Source organism: Mastigoproctus giganteus, chromosome 3 (assembly GCF_048544385.1).
Source record: "Mastigoproctus giganteus isolate SK-2022 chromosome 3, ASM4854438v1, whole genome shotgun sequence".
NCBI classification, from domain to species: Eukaryota; Metazoa; Arthropoda; class Arachnida; order Uropygi; family Thelyphonidae; genus Mastigoproctus; species Mastigoproctus giganteus.
The window spans coordinates 248,464,340-248,483,242 of NC_143577.1; the positions used below are offsets into that span (position 1 = coordinate 248,464,340).

General features: G+C 36.4%; 2 protein-coding genes across 5 annotated transcripts in view; both read right to left on the minus strand.

Annotated features, from left to right (window-relative positions):
• Positions 1 to 4,204, minus strand: part of su(w[a]) (suppressor of white-apricot) — a 158,599-nt gene extending 154,395 nt beyond the window's left edge. For 2 of the 4 annotated variants that reach the window (XM_090369770.1, XM_090369768.1), the window contains exon 1: positions 4,019 to 4,204. In XM_090369770.1, the coding sequence (XP_090225896.1) occupies positions 4,019 to 4,197 (179 nt within the window). In that variant the 5' untranslated portion in view covers positions 4,198 to 4,204. Of the gene's footprint in view, positions 1 to 2,651; positions 2,739 to 3,952 lie in introns of all 4 variants that reach the window. The other 2 variants (XM_090369769.1, XM_090369771.1) reach the window with 2 other exon arrangements.
• A 13,071-nt stretch (positions 4,205 to 17,275) lies between these two features.
• LOC150089015 (uncharacterized) overlaps positions 17,276 to 18,903 on the minus strand; it is a 75,949-nt gene continuing 74,321 nt past the window's right edge. The window contains exon 9 of the mRNA XM_090370379.1: positions 17,276 to 17,403. Within this exon, the coding sequence (XP_090226505.1) occupies positions 17,276 to 17,403 (128 nt within the window). The remainder of the gene's footprint in view (positions 17,404 to 18,903) is intronic.

Below are 18,903 nucleotides of genomic sequence, written 5' to 3' on the forward strand. Positions count from 1 at the left end.
AAAAGAACATCCTTATAATCACCTTAAGTCATCAGAAAAAAATGACACGAGATGACTAAATGGAACTACTTTTGTCAGGAACATCAACAGAGGGAAACAGCTATAGCATTCCTCAGCCCAGAATCACAGTTTGGACCCACCCCTTTCCCAAGAAGGAAAGATGAGCTGGCCCAGTGAGGCTGTTTGCCCTAAGGCATGTGCTGGCTCTTGTAAAGAGAACTCATAGTGAAAGGAAAAACTTTTGCAAAGAAATGCCCATTGAAATTCATCACAAAGAATATCACAAAAGATTTTTGGTGTGTTGATAGGAAAGGAAATTCATTACATTACTCAGAATTATATGAGATAACATGTAATTTTTCTTTTTGAGACTCAATGAACGGATATTTACAGATATTATCACTGCCAAACTCAACAGTTTATTTCAAGAAAGATCTTGTAATAGAATAAAATTTCAATAACTAAGAATTGGACCAAATTTACACCTAAAGGTAAATTTTTTTTTTATGTCAAGAAAAGGAGAGTTCCTTGGAAGTTGCATTCAACTATGGCATCTCAGCAAGAAACTAGAGAGAAAAAAAAATAAATGAAACTATTTAAAGCATGTAGGTGAAGATTACAAACAGATGAAGGAGGTAACCAGTAATGAAGTTATTTAAATGCTTTGTCTTTACTAGGTAAGTACTTCACTTTATAGTGGTTTGCATAGCATAGGAGCCTTTCATAAAGCAACCCTACAGCACATTTTGAGGTTACTGAAATCTATGTCCCACATTTTTTTTTGGATGCTGGTGCCTTCTGGTTCTTCCTGACAAAGTAAGGCTGGCAGATATCCCTTTTTTCTTTATTCCATTTTATTTAATAGTATGCTGCCATTTATTACTTTTTAGCATTTTAGTTCACAAATCTAGCAACTTTCAAAAGCACTAGCTTCAAAGGAAACAAGATTATCTCAGTTAGCCTCGATGTAAGTTCTTGTCCTTATTACTCCAACATGACCACCAGGTCAAAGGAATTTACAATAAATTATCAATACAATCGTTAAGTATATTTACCAATTATGGGTTTGAACAGTCCACTCAAAAGAGTATGTGATACTGCACTCTCACTACCAACCACTCTGCTATGTCAGATAAAATTTTCTTTCAATCTGAGCAGTTCAATAAAAAAAAGAAGTATTGTTATACCCCAGCACAAACACCAGGTCAAAGCAGTTTACAATTTTACTTCTCTAGTTTTTTTTTTTTTTAATGGTGGAGGGAACTATATCATTTGTCAGATGAATTAATACTTTTTACTAATATTTGTTTACTGATGATAATCATTCTGAAGAAAAAAAAAATATATAGGGATAAGAAAGTTGAAGGCCTAAGGTTATTAAATTTAATTTCATTCAATATCAGCTAAATAATTGAAATTTTTGTAAAACACAATTAATGTATAATCAAACGTCATTTGATTTTTATATATTCTGTAGTATATGTGAACTATTTGATTAAATTATTTTACAATTTGCTTCTGTTTAATGGTTTAATTAAAAAATAAAAATAAAACTGAATTTCAGTTCACTCCAACAGTATGTGTTTGTTCACTAGATAAATTATGAAAAAACATTATGTTTATTAAGTTTAGGAATGAATTTGGATCAGGCAGCATTAGAGTGAACTATAAGGGAAAAAATTATACTGCCATCAACTCAAAAATATTTATGATGCTACTTTCGCAAATGAATACTGAAGTGACTGTGTAAAAGTTATGTTAGATTTTGTTGGTTTTGAAATTCCTGCAGTAACTGTTAATAAGGATTTTTTTTATATATATATACATGCAAAATAACCACTTCCAAAAGGAAATCTGTACAACAGCAGTATCAAGAAGTATATACCAGCTACATTCACATAAAAACAAGCAGCTAAATCAAACTGCACCACTGAAAGCCATTAAAGGAAATTAAAAAGGAAGCCACAAAAGGTATTACTGATGATTCCAATAAGATAAATTGAATAATAACATGCAGAATGAATACCAAATAATGATAAAAACCACCATTTCTACTTTAATACACTTTCAGAAGTATCTTTAAAATTTTTTTCTTCAAAAAGCCTTAGCAAGCAAGTCGACAAATTAACAAAAATGAGTGGACATCTTATAATCCTTAACTGTCATTTCATTCTTCCAGTCAACTAGATTCATTACTCAGGACATCAATAAGAAATTCCTCCCGGCAAAGGTTTTCGAATTGGCCCATTCTTTCCTCATGTAAAAACAAGTAATGGAAAATTGAAATCGTCAATAGCCCAAATACTTACTAATTCAAGTTTGTTTATTTTAATCCCCCCCTCCCACAGATGAGCATTTCCATCAACTTTCAAGTCTCATAAATATTACTAACTCCATTCTGATATATTCTCTGGTCAATAATAAACAAGTTACATATTTATGGAGAGCTCTATAAAACTTCAGAGGTATATCTGCCTTATTAAAACAAACTACATTTAAAAAAAAATCTGAAGTGAAACACAGTAATTGCATATATCTCCATTTACAGCAAGTAAGTAAAGATAAAGGGATATTTCCACCTATTTACTTGTATTTTGTGAAGCCCTTCAAATTATCCTTTTTATAGACTTTAAAAGATAACGAAATCTTACATCATATAGCACTTGCTGGAGATATGGTGGAGCTTCATTTTGTGACTTGTTACATCTGCAGTTTCTCTAGTTCTGATATGCTATATACTGAAATAAACACGCAGCCTTATGATTATGCATTCAAAAATAGGTGAAAAATTTGATTAAATGGAGTTATAAATACAAACGTTCTAATAACATTTATAACCAACCTACTATTTAACTTGCTAATCTCAAAAACAAAAGCTGGACGTATTAAGCATTATGTAATATTTCTTACAAATAAGGTGCAGAACTCATTTTGTACATAGCAATGGGCAAACAAGGTTTGCTGTTGAATGTCAACATCATATAGGAGAGAACTTCAATACAATTTGCCTCAGTACTACACTACTCTAAATGAAAAGCACTGCTCCAAGGTAGAAGTATACTGCCATTTATTTAAACTACCCATACATCAGTTTCACCTCTATTGGCTTCATTGCATTCAGTAACAAACCTACTCTGCCCATTGCTATGTACAATATGATGCATTTCCCTACCTGTAAAATAATGTTCTACAGCTCTCATAAAATGAGGCTCTTGATCTAAGTAGTTACTTTGAGCTTTATGTAACTTTAATTCATATGCTTTATATCTAAATAAAGGATTAATTACATTATAGTACAATAAATAATTAAGTCTAGAAAATATACTATTTATCAACATATACATAACCTTACTGTGTCTAGCTGATTTGAGCTGTATCATAAAAACTGTCATAAACTACGCAGTGGAAATTAAAACCCACTCATATATCCAAACTGGCATATGGTGCAAACAATACAAATAGCACAAAATAAAAAAAAAAACACAGGAATGAATAAGATAAAATAATAACTTATTATCATTCCAGGCAACAGCTATTTACTAACAGGCATACACTTCCGAAAACAAGAGAAGTATGTACAGCCAATACCAAAACGAAAATTTTATATTAAAAAGACTAAAACTATGCCTTTATCAACTATTTGCAAAGCAATTACACGAACTACGTATAATAAATAAGGTTAAGAAAAAAAAAAATTCTAACAACTAATATAAAACCCCTTCAACTGCAATCTCTGAGATTAGTCAGCTTCATTGCCAAGGTTCGATCCGGTGTCGCCACACACGCCATCTTGATACACGAGGTGCCGTCCAAGGTGCCTTAAAGATCCAATTTCTTCGCTCAAAAGTCAGAAACCTGTGAAGGTGCTAGAACTACACAGAGATTAAAAGCGAGGAGCAATAAAATACATCCAATAATACATTAATGCATCGTAATGATAATTGGTAAAAACCTTATTCAAATTGAGAAAAATCGCAATTCCACAAGAGATGAGATGCATTGTTTCACTGGAACGGACCTGTCAATCATCAGTTTATCGTCGCCCATCCAGGGAATTAAATGTTTCCCCTGCTCAATATATACAGCCTTCTCATCATCACGAAATATTTTACAGGAATAGCCGAACACCAACAGTTCATCTTCTTGCTGATCGCTATTTTGTTTCTCTGGGATATCTAATTGAAACAACTCCGGCATCGACGCCATTTTGTTCAAGGCTAAGCGAATTTTACAGTCATACGCCAGAGAGAAATTCATGACGTAATTCAAACGTCACGAATGCCTGCTTTAGCATAATCAAAATTAGCGAAAGATTTTTTTTTTTTTTTAAATAATATTAATAATAAATATCGATTTGTCTTCAAAACAAATTTCAGATAAATGATAAACCAGTTGAGGATTATTGAGTAACCCTATAAGTAAATTTCTAAAAAACAACAATTTTCAATAATATTTTTCATATTTTTCAATAATATATGGACAGCTGAACGATTCATGATTTCAGTTACAGTATTTACCCGCAGGATATGGGGGGTATTTTTGGGTTGCCAACAATCTCTAATAAAGAGCTCAAATTGTACTTTCCGTAAAAATATACTACTGTCTGTCATCTTATTATTATTATTATTATTATTATTATTATTAGCCATATGGTACAAGGAAGCCTGAGGCTTATGCTGCACCAGCCAAAAAAAAAAAAAAAAAAAAATGAATTACCCTGAGAGAAAGAGAGAGAGAAAACAAGAGTCAGAAGTAGAAGGAAATCACCAAGAAAGAGAAGGAGAAAGATAATATCCAGCTCAGGACCCTGAGTGTGCCAAGCCCATACTCACCAGATATGAGCCCCTTCAAGGGATTAAACAACATAGAGGTCATCCAAAAAAAAAAAAAAAAAAAGACAGAATTTTTTCATAATAATCCACTTAAAACACAACTCAATGCAAAACAAAAAAATTTATTAAAAACGAGTACAAAATTTAAGTAGAATTGTTACAGAAGGTGACATTCACCTAACTCGTGCAAAATTGGAGCCGATTCGCATAAGCCGTAGGTTAAAATTAATCCCGTTCTCTACAAGTTTTCCAGGATACCTTTGGACATCCTGGTTACAGATATTAGGAAATCACAGGAGCGAACTGGCTCAGAGGAATGAACGACGATCGCTTCTGGGGTCAACAGCAAATTTAGGTTCTTGGCAAAACTCATGACATGGTGAGTAATTTAGATGGGGCCAAAATTGTAGGGAACTGCAGCGGTCAAAGTCTGCCAGTCTGGCCCTGTAAAAATCTCAGGTATCATAGGGTGTTTCCAGTGTTCCAACTTTTATAAAGTTATCAATGTCTTCAAAATTTTTTTTCCTGAAATCTAAATTTCACAGTTCCATGGACGGTACTTTTATACTTTTATAAACAACGAATTATCGAAAGTAAAATTTCGCGCAAACAACGGAAAAAAACAAAAAATCCAGTAAACGCTCAATTATCCGTGATGCAGATTATTCGCGGAACTTAAAAAAAATTAATGAACTAGGAAATATGGTTCTCTAATAGCAGGAGTGTTAATTTTATGATGCATTTAACTATAAATTTCACCACTTAAAGCTTTAAATTTTTATGGCTGTAGAACACGGCGCTTTGCTACCGTCGTCCTCCTACCAAATCGTAACACTTTTACAGTAAAATTTCATTCGGACCTCGAGAATAGCATAGCAGATATAACCATCATCCTTCACCACCAGGTGGAAAAGTCTTCGGTTTGAGTGCCGTCACTGAAGTGAGGAATTTTAAAGGCCTTTGTTTGTTTGTTTTTTCTCTAACGTTGCTGATTTATTCAGGAGAGAGTTGATTAGCTTTATCTCCCGGAAGGCTAAGTTTTTCGCTCAGCAAAGAGGCAATGAGACCAAAATGCATTAGCATTAGCATTAGTAGAGCCATATGACGCAAGAAAGAAAGCTTATGCAGCATCAGCCAAAAAAAAAATAAAAAAAAAAAAACTTCCACTTCACCTCTCCGTTGGTTCGAAATACCTGTCCAGCTGAGCCTTAAATTTATTTAAGCTATCAACTTCCACAACAAGGAATAGAAGTATGTTCCTTCAACCTACTACCCGCTGGCTAAAGGCAAATTTCCGGACATCTATCCTACATCTGTCTTTCCTCAATTTGAATTTGTGCCCTCTAAGGCGATTATTCTGAGCAAGACGCAGAATCCCATCAGCATTGAGAATGCTCAAACCATTCAAGGCTTTATTAGATCACCTCGCCGGTGCCTAGTCTCCAGACACGGTAATTTGCAAAACTTAAGCCTTTCTTCGTAAGAGAAACCCTTTGTTCCAATCACTAATCTTGTTGCCCTTCTCTGTAATCGTTCCAGCAGCTCTACATCCTTCTTGAAATGAGGCCTCCAGACCTGTATACAGTACTCTAGGTGTGGCCTGATCATTGCTTTATACAAGGGAATAATCACTTCCTTATCCGTGCTAGAAAAATTCCTGTATATCATTTGTAAGACACCATGAGCTACTCTTGCAGCCCGGCTGCACTCCTCAGAGAATTCATATCTGTCTGCACAATTACCCCCAGTTCCTTTTCATTCTCTACCACTTTCAGTGTAGTACCACATAGTTGATACGTTGCTCTCTGGGGTTGCTGTTTCCCATATGTAGTACTTTACATTTGTCAATGTTAAACTTCATTTGCCACCTCTCAGCCCATCTGCTCAACCTTTCCAGACCCTGTTGCAGCAGCGTAGCGTCAGTAGTGTCCTTAACAACCATGCCAACTTTTGTATCGTCTGCAAACTTGGACATTAAGCTTGATATGCCACCATCAATATTATTTATAAATACAGAAAACAACAATGGACCCAACACTGAACCCTGAGGAACTCCACTAATAACATTAGTCCACGATGAGCAGTGTCCATTGATTACCACTCTCTGTCTTCTACCCCTCAACCACCCCGTTATCCTTAGCAGCAATTTGCCTCCAATGCCACACTGCTCCAATTTGTGCAGCAGTCTTCCATGTGCAACAGTGTCAAAAGCCTTTCTAAGATCCAAGTATATAATATCACAGTTATTCCCTGCATCTAGTTCTTTTGTGACTGCATCATAGTATCCAATAAAACTGGTTAGGGAAGACTTCCCATTAACAAAACCATGCTGTGTCCGAGCTATAACTGAAGTCTTGTCTAGATGATCCTGCAGTGCTTCTTTAAGCAGTGCCTCCATTAATTTTCCTGGAACAGAAGTTAAACTAACAAGTCTATAATTACGTGTGTTGCCCTTTGATCCTCCTTTGTGAATTGGGGTCACATTTTCACATCTCCAGTCCAATAGTACCTTCCCTGAGTCCAAAAAAGCTCTCATAATTATGGTAAGGGTTTGCTTACTTCCTTTGCTGCTTCCTTTAATACAACTCGATAGATCCCATCCACCCCGGGTGCCTTTTTTATGTTTATCTTCAACAATTTCTCCTCCACTTTCCTCTCAGTTATTACAAAATCATCTAGCTCACTGCCAGTGTTCAATTCACCTCTGGCATTCCCCTCCCTAAATAACACCTCATGTGTGAATGTCGATGCAAAATATTCATTTTAGTTTGTTAGCTACTTGAGCAGGATCATCAACAGTTGACCCATTGATATCAAGTGGACCAATCTGATTCATCCCCTTCCTTCTAGAGTTTATCTAAGAAAAGAACTCTTTACTGTTTTTCTTTGCATCCTTTGCCAAAGATTTCTCGTAATCTGCCTTCGCTTGCCTAACTTTCCTTTGTAACTTGGTTACAAATCAACTTGTATCTATCATAGGCTTCTGTGTCACGTGTTAATTTATATGTATCCCAAACATTTTTCTTCTCTGTCATATGTCTCATTAGTTCATCTGACATCCATTTTGGCCTAAACCTTGAACAATATTTCTTAGTTGGTATGTAAAGTCTAATAGCTTCCAAGATAAGTTCTTTGAATGCTTCCTATTTTGAATTTGCTGTTGGCAACATCATCAGTTGGTCCCACTGTATAGAATTTAAATACTGTCTCAGACCATCGTAGTCGCCTTTATGAAAGCAATAACCCTTCCCTTTACCCATTATGGTAGTTACCTCTTTGAGTAAATCCCACTTGAGCACACTGTGATCACTGTCAACTAGTGGTTCAATTCTTTATGCATTAAGAATCTGCAGATTCTGAATACATGAAGAATCACTACTGATAATAAAATCAAGAATATTACTCCCTCTAGTTGCCTCCCGAACATGCTGATTTAGAAAACAATCATCCAATAAATCCACAAAAGCCTTGCTAGTGTGTGAGTGACCAACCCACAAATTTCAGTCAATATCTGGGAAATTAAAATCCCCTATTATAAGACTCTCTGATTTACTGGCCTACTCTATTTCTCCGAACAGTTTCTTATTATACTCATCAGAGTCATTAGGCCTATAGCACACTCCTACTCTCAATTTTGATCTCCCAGTGCTTATATCACACCAAACTGACTCGACACTGCACTGCCCAGCGACGTCAACTGGCTTCACTTCCTTGGATTTTATGTGTTTCTTAACTAATAGCATAACCCCTCCTCCCTTCCTATCCTGTCTATCCTTTCTGTAGACATTGTACTCCCCAAATTCCAGTTCTGCATTCCTTATATCTGTGTGGCACCACGTCTCTGAGGTCCCAAAATATCCGCCTTTGATGCTTTGAGCAATACCTCAAATTCATCAAATTTATTTACCAAACTCCTAGCATTGGTGTACATGCAAGTATTCATGCACCTCTTCTTTTTCTTAGCTACCCCTAACACAACCCATGTGTTTACTTGTACCGCAATGACTCCCAGCAGTCTCTCAAATATCCTACATCTTGTTTTCCAGGCTTCTGCTCTGTAAATAATAATAATAATAAAAAAAAAATGCTTGGCTTCTGTAAATGCAGGTAATTCACAGAAAAATTACACTTCTCCTCACAGCCTTAGTTGCTCGGGTGCTTAACACACACATTGTTTCCTTCAATCAAAAGCGCATAAATAAAAAAAAAATATATATATATAATATATGTATAAATATAGATGCACACTCAATGATCACTGAATTATGGACAATGCCGCATAGCTCGCAGTATAAAAAGCCGGGTAGCTCCGTAATCCCTCACGAAGGAAAACTACGTACGCTACAGCAATAGTAATTTGTATTTGGTTGTGCAAGTCAAAGTGAAAAAGTTTCAGTTACGGAACGTAATAAATATAGCACGCAGTTTCAAAAAAGTGTACAAAGGTGTACAAAGAATGCGTGTCGAATAGGTTAAACTGACTCCTACCATTGTACAACGCAATGGTCAAGCTACGACTTGAGTACTGCGTACAGGTCTGGGGTTTGGAGGCCTCATTTTAGGAAGGATATAGAGTTGCTTCAGTGTGTACAGAGAAGGGCAAAAAGATTGGTGAGGGGAACGAAGGGGTTCTCTTACCAAGAAAAGCTTAAGTTCCGCAAAGATGCTGAATTCTGATGGGATCCTTCGACTTGTTCAGATTACGAACTTAAGGAGGTATAAATTCAAATCGGGGAAAGACATTTGTGGAATGGATGTGCGAAAAATTTGCCTTTAGCCAGCGGGTAAATTGCAGAAACAAACTTCCATCTGTCGTTGTAGAAGTTGATAGCTTAAATAAAAAAAATTCAAGGAGGAACTGGACAAACGTTTAGAGAGAATGGATATGGGATTTTTTTTTTTTTTTTTTTTTGGCTGATGCTACATAAGCTCATACGCTTGCTATCTTACATCACATGCCTCCACTACTACTACTACTGACAGAAAGGTAAAGGATTACGCTAAGTGGGTATTAGTGGTGAGCGAAGGATGCAGAGCGTTATAATGGCTCAACGGAAAGTGAGACAATTGCCATCGCAATACAATATGGGGAATTTTTTAATAATTGCAGTAGGGTTTTAAGAGCATCAGCGACTAAGGACATACTGCTCCACATATATTACCTGTAAACTGCGTGTGTTCTGTGGTATAATTTCTGTTGCTTGGACAGAAAACCTGAGTTTCCAGTAGAAAAAAGCAAGCCTGAGACCGACTATCTCAACCATGTTGTGAAAAAGGCCTATACAAATTCCTCCCGTCAATGACGGGACTCGAACTCATGTATTTTCCACCCGGTTTTGGGAGGACGGTAATCATACCAACTGTGCTACCCACAATGGTGGGAATGCAATAAAATATTCCATGTGATAATGGGGTTTGAGGAACACAGTGAAGATATCGCCCACATTGACTGGCCTCCTAATTTGCCTGAATTCAACCGACTGGAATCCCTGTAGGATGTTGTGGAACAAGAAGTGAGAGTTATGGACATGAAATCGTCATCTGTTCCAACACTTTGGAAAGCTTTATAGGCGGAAAGGCTGCAGATCGTATTAAGTCTTCAGACATCTAGTGATGTCGGTGCCTAGGCGAATAGCGGCTGTTATCCGTGCGAGTGGTGGCCCAACTTAATATTAGGTAGGTGATCAATCAGGTAAGTACTGTAGTACCATGATCGTCCTCTAGAGGGACTGTTAGTTGGTAAGACTGTGGAAATGTGCTCCTGCTCTTGAGATTATTTCAAATGTTTTTAAGCCATATCCTATTATAAAAATATGAGTTTCTTGAATATGAAGTGTTGATAAGTTATTGAGTAAATTTTTGGGTTTTGGGACTATGCAATTGTGTTGAAATCATTGAATGAACAGTTTTTCAGTTGCATTATTTGAATACAGACGGTATTACCTATATATAAATAGAGTTCACATTGGGATGAATACCATTGTGAAATTTCCCATAGACTCTTAGCATTGGCCCATAGACTTTACATGGGAAAAAATGGGCTACTTGAGAATTCTTATTTGAATATGCCAATGGAGATGGAAAACACTAAATAGCAATTGTGTAGTACATAGTACTGAATATAATATATTCATTAAATATACTTGGGTTTCTCAATGGGAAAGCCTTAGTGTGTGATTTCTAACAATTTTTGTTTTCCCATTGAATAGCATTGTGGGTTTATTTCAGCCATTCTTTCCAAGCCTTAAAGTAGCTATATCTCCTCACCTACAATGGATAAAAGGATGGTTAAGTGCTAGAAGACAGAGGGTGGTAATCAATGGGTGCTGCTCTTCTTGGACTAATATTATTAGTGGAGTCCCACAGGGTTCGGTGTTAGGTCCACTGTTGTTTTGTATATTTATCAATGATATTGATGAAGGTATATCAGGCTTAATGTTGAAGTTTGCAGATGATACAAAGGTTGGCAGGGTTGTTAATGACAGTAATGACAGTGTGCTACTGCAACAGGATCTAGATAATTTGGGCAGATGGGCTAAGAAGTGGCAACTGAAGTTTAACCTTGACAAATGCAAAGTACTACATACCACCTTAAGTGTGGTACTACACTTAAGGTGGTAGAAAATGAAAAAGACCTGGGAGTAATTGTGCAGGCAGATATGAAGTTTTCTGAGCAATGCAGACAGGCTGCCAGGGCAGGTCATGGGGTTTTGTCAATGATATATAGGAATTTTGCTAGCAGGGAAAAGGAGGTGATTATCCCTCTGTATAAGGCAATGGTCAGGCCACGGCTTGAGTACTGCGTACAGGTCTGGAGGCCTCATTTTAGGAAGGATGTAGATTTAATTGAGCGTGTACAGAGAAGGGCAACAAGATTGGTGAGGGGAATGAAGGGATCCTCTTACCAAGAGAGGCTTAAGTTCTGCAAATTGCAGTGGCTGGAGACTAGGCACCTGCGCGGTGATCTGATTGAGGTATATAAGGCCTTGAATGGGTTGAGCACGCTGAATTCTGATGGGATCCTTCCACTTGTTCAGATTACGAATCTAAGGGGGCATAAATTCAAATTAAGAAAAGACAGATGTAGAACAGATGTGTGGAAATTTTCCTTTAGCCAGCGGGTGGTTAATTGCTGGAACAAACTTCCATCTGTCGTTGTGGAAGTTGATAGGTTGATTAAATTTAAGGAGGAACTGGACAGGCATTTGGAGGGAATGGTGTGATTTTTTTTTTTTTTTTGGCTGATGCTGCATAAGCTCATACATTTGCTTTCTTGCATCACATGCCACTACTACTACTACTACTACTACCTATTGGTCCTAAGGACACCACGTTTGGCGGGCATGGACCTTGAAAAATTACTTAATTTTTAAGAATTTTTCCAGCTTCCTCTGGTGGATGGGAGCCTTGATCTGAAAAATATATTTTGGTGAACTCAAAATATCCCCCCAATTTTTCATCCAGTTGGCAAAATTATATACATATGTCATATATTTTGAATTAGAGATTATCTTGCAGGATAACATTAAGGAGAAGATACTTATCCAGCTATAAGATTATTTATTTGTGACTCTTGTCTTTGCTTTTCTTATCAAATACATTCACCCATAAACATGGATATGGTCTTGGAAAAAACTTTAACTAGAGATTCTGATATTGAAAATTCGTCTTCCAGATTAGTTAGTGGATCCTGTGAGGAGAAAGAAATCTCTGGACACTGAAAAAGTGCAGAGGGGTAGGAAAACCCCCAAAAAACTTTGAGTGTTTGTTTCTCGAGTGGACAAAGATAAGGATAATTAAGTACAGAAGCATTAGCTGCATCTGCAAAGTCATCATCACACTAGCTAATGCTCAAACAAATCCTGCATTGTGGAAGCAATTTTTAATTGTAGAGGGGCTCACTGCATTCCATGCTGCATTAATTCAGATTATAGCTTGTAGTACATTTATATATTTGCAAAGTTTTGAACAACTCTTTTCTTTGTTAAGTTTTGAAATCAGGTGTTTGAGAACCATTTGCCAATATTTCACCTTAAAGTTTGCAATTATTCCTTGACTGAGGAGTGGATTGCAGTCAGTGGATGTGATGGGAGGAAAAAACACCATTTCAACATTAGTCACTTTAATGTGTGGGTGAAATGTGGCACTGTCAAGAAATAAAATAACTTTTCTATTATGGCAAATCATTCTATCCAACTGGATCAATCTGTCTTTATCTCCCTAGCCATCCAAGCCTTATCATTTGATTTCCAATGTACACTGAACTTTCTTAAATCCAAACCTTTAACTCACCTTGTTTTTATAGATTTGCCTATAACAAGAGGTATTTTGCAACTGCCATGTTTGTACACAAAAACGCAGTTAGACATTCCTTTGCCACTTTCCCTCCAGCACACTTCCCCTCTAAGGCAAATTGTTTTATCCAGAACTGTGCAAAAAAAAGATCTGTTTCATCAACATTCAATGTTTTCTGGTGAGTATGCAACAAGTATTCACGCAGCCTTTTTTGTCCACTCAGCAAGGGTTTCCAAATTAACATCAGTAGACTCCCCACAAATTGCTTTTAAGGATATATTGTGATGTCTACTGAACTTACCAAACCAGCCATTAGACATTGTGGGGGTTGTTTTTGTTTTCTTTTGATGCGAGACCTCCACCCTACTGAATTCTCAAACAGAGTCACATTACACAAATCTGACTGCAATTCACAGAAAATTCTAGATTCTAGGGTGTGTTAACAGAACATTAAGGACATTTATTTACAAAATAAAATTACAAACCTTTAATGAACATTATATATAGTATTTGCATAAAAAAAACAAATAATTACATACATGCATACCAATTTTCATATATTTGAACCATACTACATACAGTACACTACATTATCTCTCTCTCTCTCTCTCTCTCTCTCTCTCTCTCTATCAACTATTCTCAATTTACAAAATTAATAACATGTTGTATTTTACTTAATATGGATCCTCGATGATTACTCAATCATTCTCTGCCATTACCAATTTTTATGACTATCATCAGTAAAACTCAATTCAACTCTTATTACTTTGTTAGATCTCTTAGCTTTTAACTCATTAAATTTATTACAACTGGTATCCTCTTACATCAGTAATATTTACTACAAATCACTCATTCTACCTTAATTACTCTCTAGTTATCATCTAAGTCATCCCTCTTTACTCTTGAGGTTTCTCTATAAATAAAATTTCTTTCCCTTTACACCTCATTTAACCCCAGGGGTTCACATCTGGTGAGTATGGGCTTGGCACACCCAGGGGCCCAAGCTGGATATCATCATTCTTCTCTTTCTTGGTGATTCCCTTCTCTCTCTCTCTCTCTCTCTCAGGGTAAATCAGAAATTTGTTTTGCCTGGTGCAGCAAAAGCCTCAGGCTTCCTTGCACCATATGGCTGATAATGATAAATGATAAAAATAATAATCTAATGTTATCTTGTGTTTGCACATGGCCTAAATTAATGATATAGGTTAACTTATCCTTACAATACTACCTCTATAAATATAATTTCTTTATTCATTCCTTTATACTATCACTTTCTTTTTGTTTACCCCTGTACTGTCCTTACATTATTTCATAATCATTTAACATTCATAACAAATTATCTCAACCTTTGTAACTAACTTGCCTAATAGAACAGGAATTGCCTAATAACAGGAATGTTCCTTTTTTAAAAGGAACATCACTCAATTCCTTACAGAGCTAGGTTATGAGTCCTTGAGTTCAGGATTCAAGAAAAAAAACAGGAACAGACTTACATTCTGGAATGGCCGCTACTTCCAATTTCCTTGTGGTCAGGCTTCCTTCCTGGCAGACGGGCTTTCTTCCATTTCTTGGGCACACTTCCTTCCGATGCCGGACCAGGCTTTTTTTCTCTTCTTGGCTCACTTATCTGAACAATTGGCCATTATCACTGCCTTCCAATGGTGGACCAGGCTTTCTTTCTCTTCTTGCATGTTTACTTTAACCTTAAACTTAACCACCACCTTCACTGCCCTCCGATGCCAGGCTTTCTTTCTCGCACTTTTATCTTAACCTTTACCACTGCCTATCACTGCCCTCCGATGCCAGGCTTTCTTTCTCGCACTTTTATCTTAACCTTTACCACTGCCTATCACTGCCCTCCGATGCCAGACCAGGCTTTCTTTCTCTTCTTGGCTCACTTATCTTTAAACTTAACCACCTTCAATGCCTTCCGATTCTGGACCGGGCTTTCTTTCTTGCACGTTTACCTTAACCTTTAACACTATCTATCACTGCCCTCTGATGCCGGACCAGGCTTTCTTTCTTTCACATTTTTTTCTTCTTCATCTTGCTACCATGAGATGTGAACTCTGACCACCAAAAAATCTACTTCTACTTCAACCCGCGAACTCATGAGTTTTCGACCACAGAGAAGTCAGATACAGAATGCCCAATTTCTCCAATTACTCCCCCGCCAAACTTTACTCTTTCCCTCAAAGACTCCAACCAATCCCCATACTGTTTAATTTTTTCATTCCTTCCTATTTGCTAAAACAACTCACCCCAGCTGTTCCCCTAGCACACAAACCAACCCTTCTCTAGAAATTTCTTATTTATTTTTTTTTCACATGGCAGTATGACCATTTCATGTTTGCTGGTAACCTCCAAAACACTCATTTTTGTTTTTACACTTTTGCTAAATATTTCCAAGTTATCCAAAATTCAGTCGCCCTGATGCCATTTTCTTTTCATGCAAACACTGGACGTCCACTCATTTCCTGTTTACTTTTTACTTTTTTTAGATCAAAAGAGACACTTCGTAATCCAGTTTCACGGTGCTATTGTTCTTGCGCTCAGCAACCCTTTCTCGCCTGTTCTCAAATGGCACCCTTTTCTCTAGTCATTGTGCTGTCTGTTTGTTCTCTTGTATTATTTAAATTACTTGTTTACCTTTTAGCCACTATTTGAATTCCCACACCTAAAACTGTCCATTCTAAATCCAGTGTTTCTTCAACCTTTAACCTTATTTACATTAAAACTAAATATCCAATCTTAACACTTACTATCTTGAAATTAATATTCGGGCATTAATACTAATTTTCACTTTCCACCGCCCTTCCTGGATTTATTTTAGCAAAACAAATATTTCTATTTTAATTTGTAAGATCTACATCTTACATGTTAGTCAATGGTGCCAATTTCTTTAGCAATTTCTAAAGCTTTGGTTTGAATCATAGGCCCAGAGATGGGAATGTTTTGACTGTGTACCCAATTAAACCACTCAAATGTCAATTTGTCCATCAAAGCACCTTTGCCAGAAGCAAATGTATGGTACTGCTTGCCATTTTCCCGCCACTGTTTAACAAAGTTTCTTGATTTTTAATAATTGCTGCTTCTGAAGTCTTTCCAATTTTGAAATGATCAGCTGTCTTATGAACTCCACACTTTATTTTTCTAGAATAGTCTATCACTTCTACTTTTTCTTTCAAAGTTAACTGCTTTTGAGACATACTGTAGTATAGTACGAGTAACTGTAAATTCTTACCTGGGCCTGGAACTGCACACAATTTCACATCTGTTTAGAATCTGTCCAATTGAAATTTACTATAGTACTGTGTGGTTACACATACTCTGAGGAAACCAAACTTAGCCTTACAGAATAGATAGAGGGTAGCACCAGATATGCGAGTCAGTTTTTGTACTTTGAAGATCTACACATACCTTATGTTTAACAGTAATAGGCCACGGAGTGGTTTCAAAATGACTGATTAAGTTTGACTGACAATTTTATTAATGTAGCATGCATTTGTAGAGTGTTCATTTTTTAAAAATAAATTTATTGTAAGTTTTACAACTGTATTCTTACATTCACACTAAAACTCTCCCCTTTCTCTCTGAGCAACAGCGAATATCTCAAGTTTAAAATTTTATTGCCTTGCTAAGTGATGTGAATGCCAATGGAACTGCTTCAGAAAGTCAAAACGAAGTCTGTAAATTTTATATCAGCAGTGGTGAGCATATTAACATATTCTGCAATCTACTCTGAGTATGGCTATCAGAAGTCTAATTAGTGTCACTATTCTGTAATGACCTTGATGTTCACTTGCCTCTTTGTCGCTAAATAAAGACCTATGAAAACATGCATATGTGTGTGTCACTAGCAATGAACATGTTCATCCGAAATGCTACCCTTGAAAAAATGTAAGTGTCCATTGCAAGGGAGGCCGAAAAATAAAAAAGGACAGCTATCAAAGTATCCACATCCATATTAGAGAGTGTCTGCTTTGAAGAGATTGCTTAACATGTAATTTCAAATACTTATGGCTGATACCTGAGCCTGAGTGTCTACAACAAGAGGGATCTGCTTTAGAGAGGTGTCTGTTAAAGGTGTCACTGTACTAAATAAAAATACAAAGTACACAGTATTCTACAAAGCATAAATAGATTTATTAAAATCTTGAAATATCTCTTCCAAACAGTATTGTTTTTGTCCAGTCCACAGGTACTTGAATGCGAAGGCGCCAACTACCTAATCGAGATAAATATGCTGACCGCCACAAGAAGTATGAAGTTATACCTACAATCATAAATAAAGAAATTTCTTATAGTCACAACAACGCTATTTTAAAACCAGTTCTTTCATAAGTAGAGAGGGATTTCATTAACATAACTTAAACTATCAATAACATTTGAATTTTTGTCTTTATTGATCATAGCTTGAATTTTGAAAAATTATTATGGAATGCATCTGAGGTGAAAGAATAGCAAATTAGTACTGTGTTGGACACTTTAAACTTAGTGAATCAGTTGCTGCTATTCAAAGAGCTTATCAGTTCAAAGACTGATTCAAGTAGTCACATTACTGAAGTGTTGTTAACTACCATGAAAAAAAAATCTAAAGAAATGTAACTGGAAAACTTCATTCTAGAATACTATATACAGAACTGTGTCCAAGACCTGCTTTGACACACTAACTTCTCCATAAGGACATAGATCTATGTTTTTCATGTGTGGACTCCAAAGATTATGTATACAGATCTATGTTTCAAGGTAATTTCAAGTGCATTTCAACTAATATATTCATTTTTTTATGAATTCTTGAAATCTGTCAAGTATATTCTGCCATCTCTTATCTGTGTTTCAAGTGAATAATACACACAGTTTTAACAGATGGAAAGCCAGTGTCTTTCCATCTGTTAAAACTGTGTGTCGGTCAAATTTAAATTTGACCGACTGCCGACGAAATTTAAGAGCAGTATGCTGCTCTCAAATTTTGTTTCCGTCTCAATAAAACATCAGCTGAAGTGTATGAAATGTTAAAAGAGGTGTGTGGTGAATCTATGCTTCCACATAGCACAGTTGGTAGGTGGTTTGGAATGTTTAGATGGACATAATTCAATCACAAAAATCAGCGGTTCTGGAGCTCCAACCACTACCGTCATCACAGAAATCATAAAAATTGCTTCTGTAATCATGAGAGAAGATCATTGTATAACAGTAAGGCAACTGGCAGAGATGTTGAGAATATCAGTAGGAAGTACGCACGGTATTCTCAATGACCTAGATGACATGTGCATATGACATGCTTGTGCATGCTGGGTTCCGACTACTCACACACAAGCAACAGTAAATTCACATGGAGGTTTGTCAGAAGCTGTAACAGATAGTTACTAAAGATAATGAGGTTCTGCATGAGGTGATAACAGTGGATGAGATACGGCTTCGTTATGCTGACTCAGAGAGTAAGCAACAAAGCTCTGCTTGGAAGTCTACGTCATAACCAACAACAAAAAAAGTAAACATTGTGGCTTCTGCAAAAAAAGGTTATGTCATCTCTTTTTTTTGAGTTCAAGGAATGGTTTACCAGCATGCTGTGGCACATCATACAACTGTTAGAGGAACTTACTACAGAACTATACTGCACACTTTGCAAGATCACATTCATTGCAAACGACCACAACTGCATGAAGGTGGGCGGATGCAGCATCATAATAATGTGAGACTTCACATTGCTCATACTCTCATCAAGTACTTAGCCAGCATTAATGTCAAATTTGTTCCTCATCCACCCTAAAGC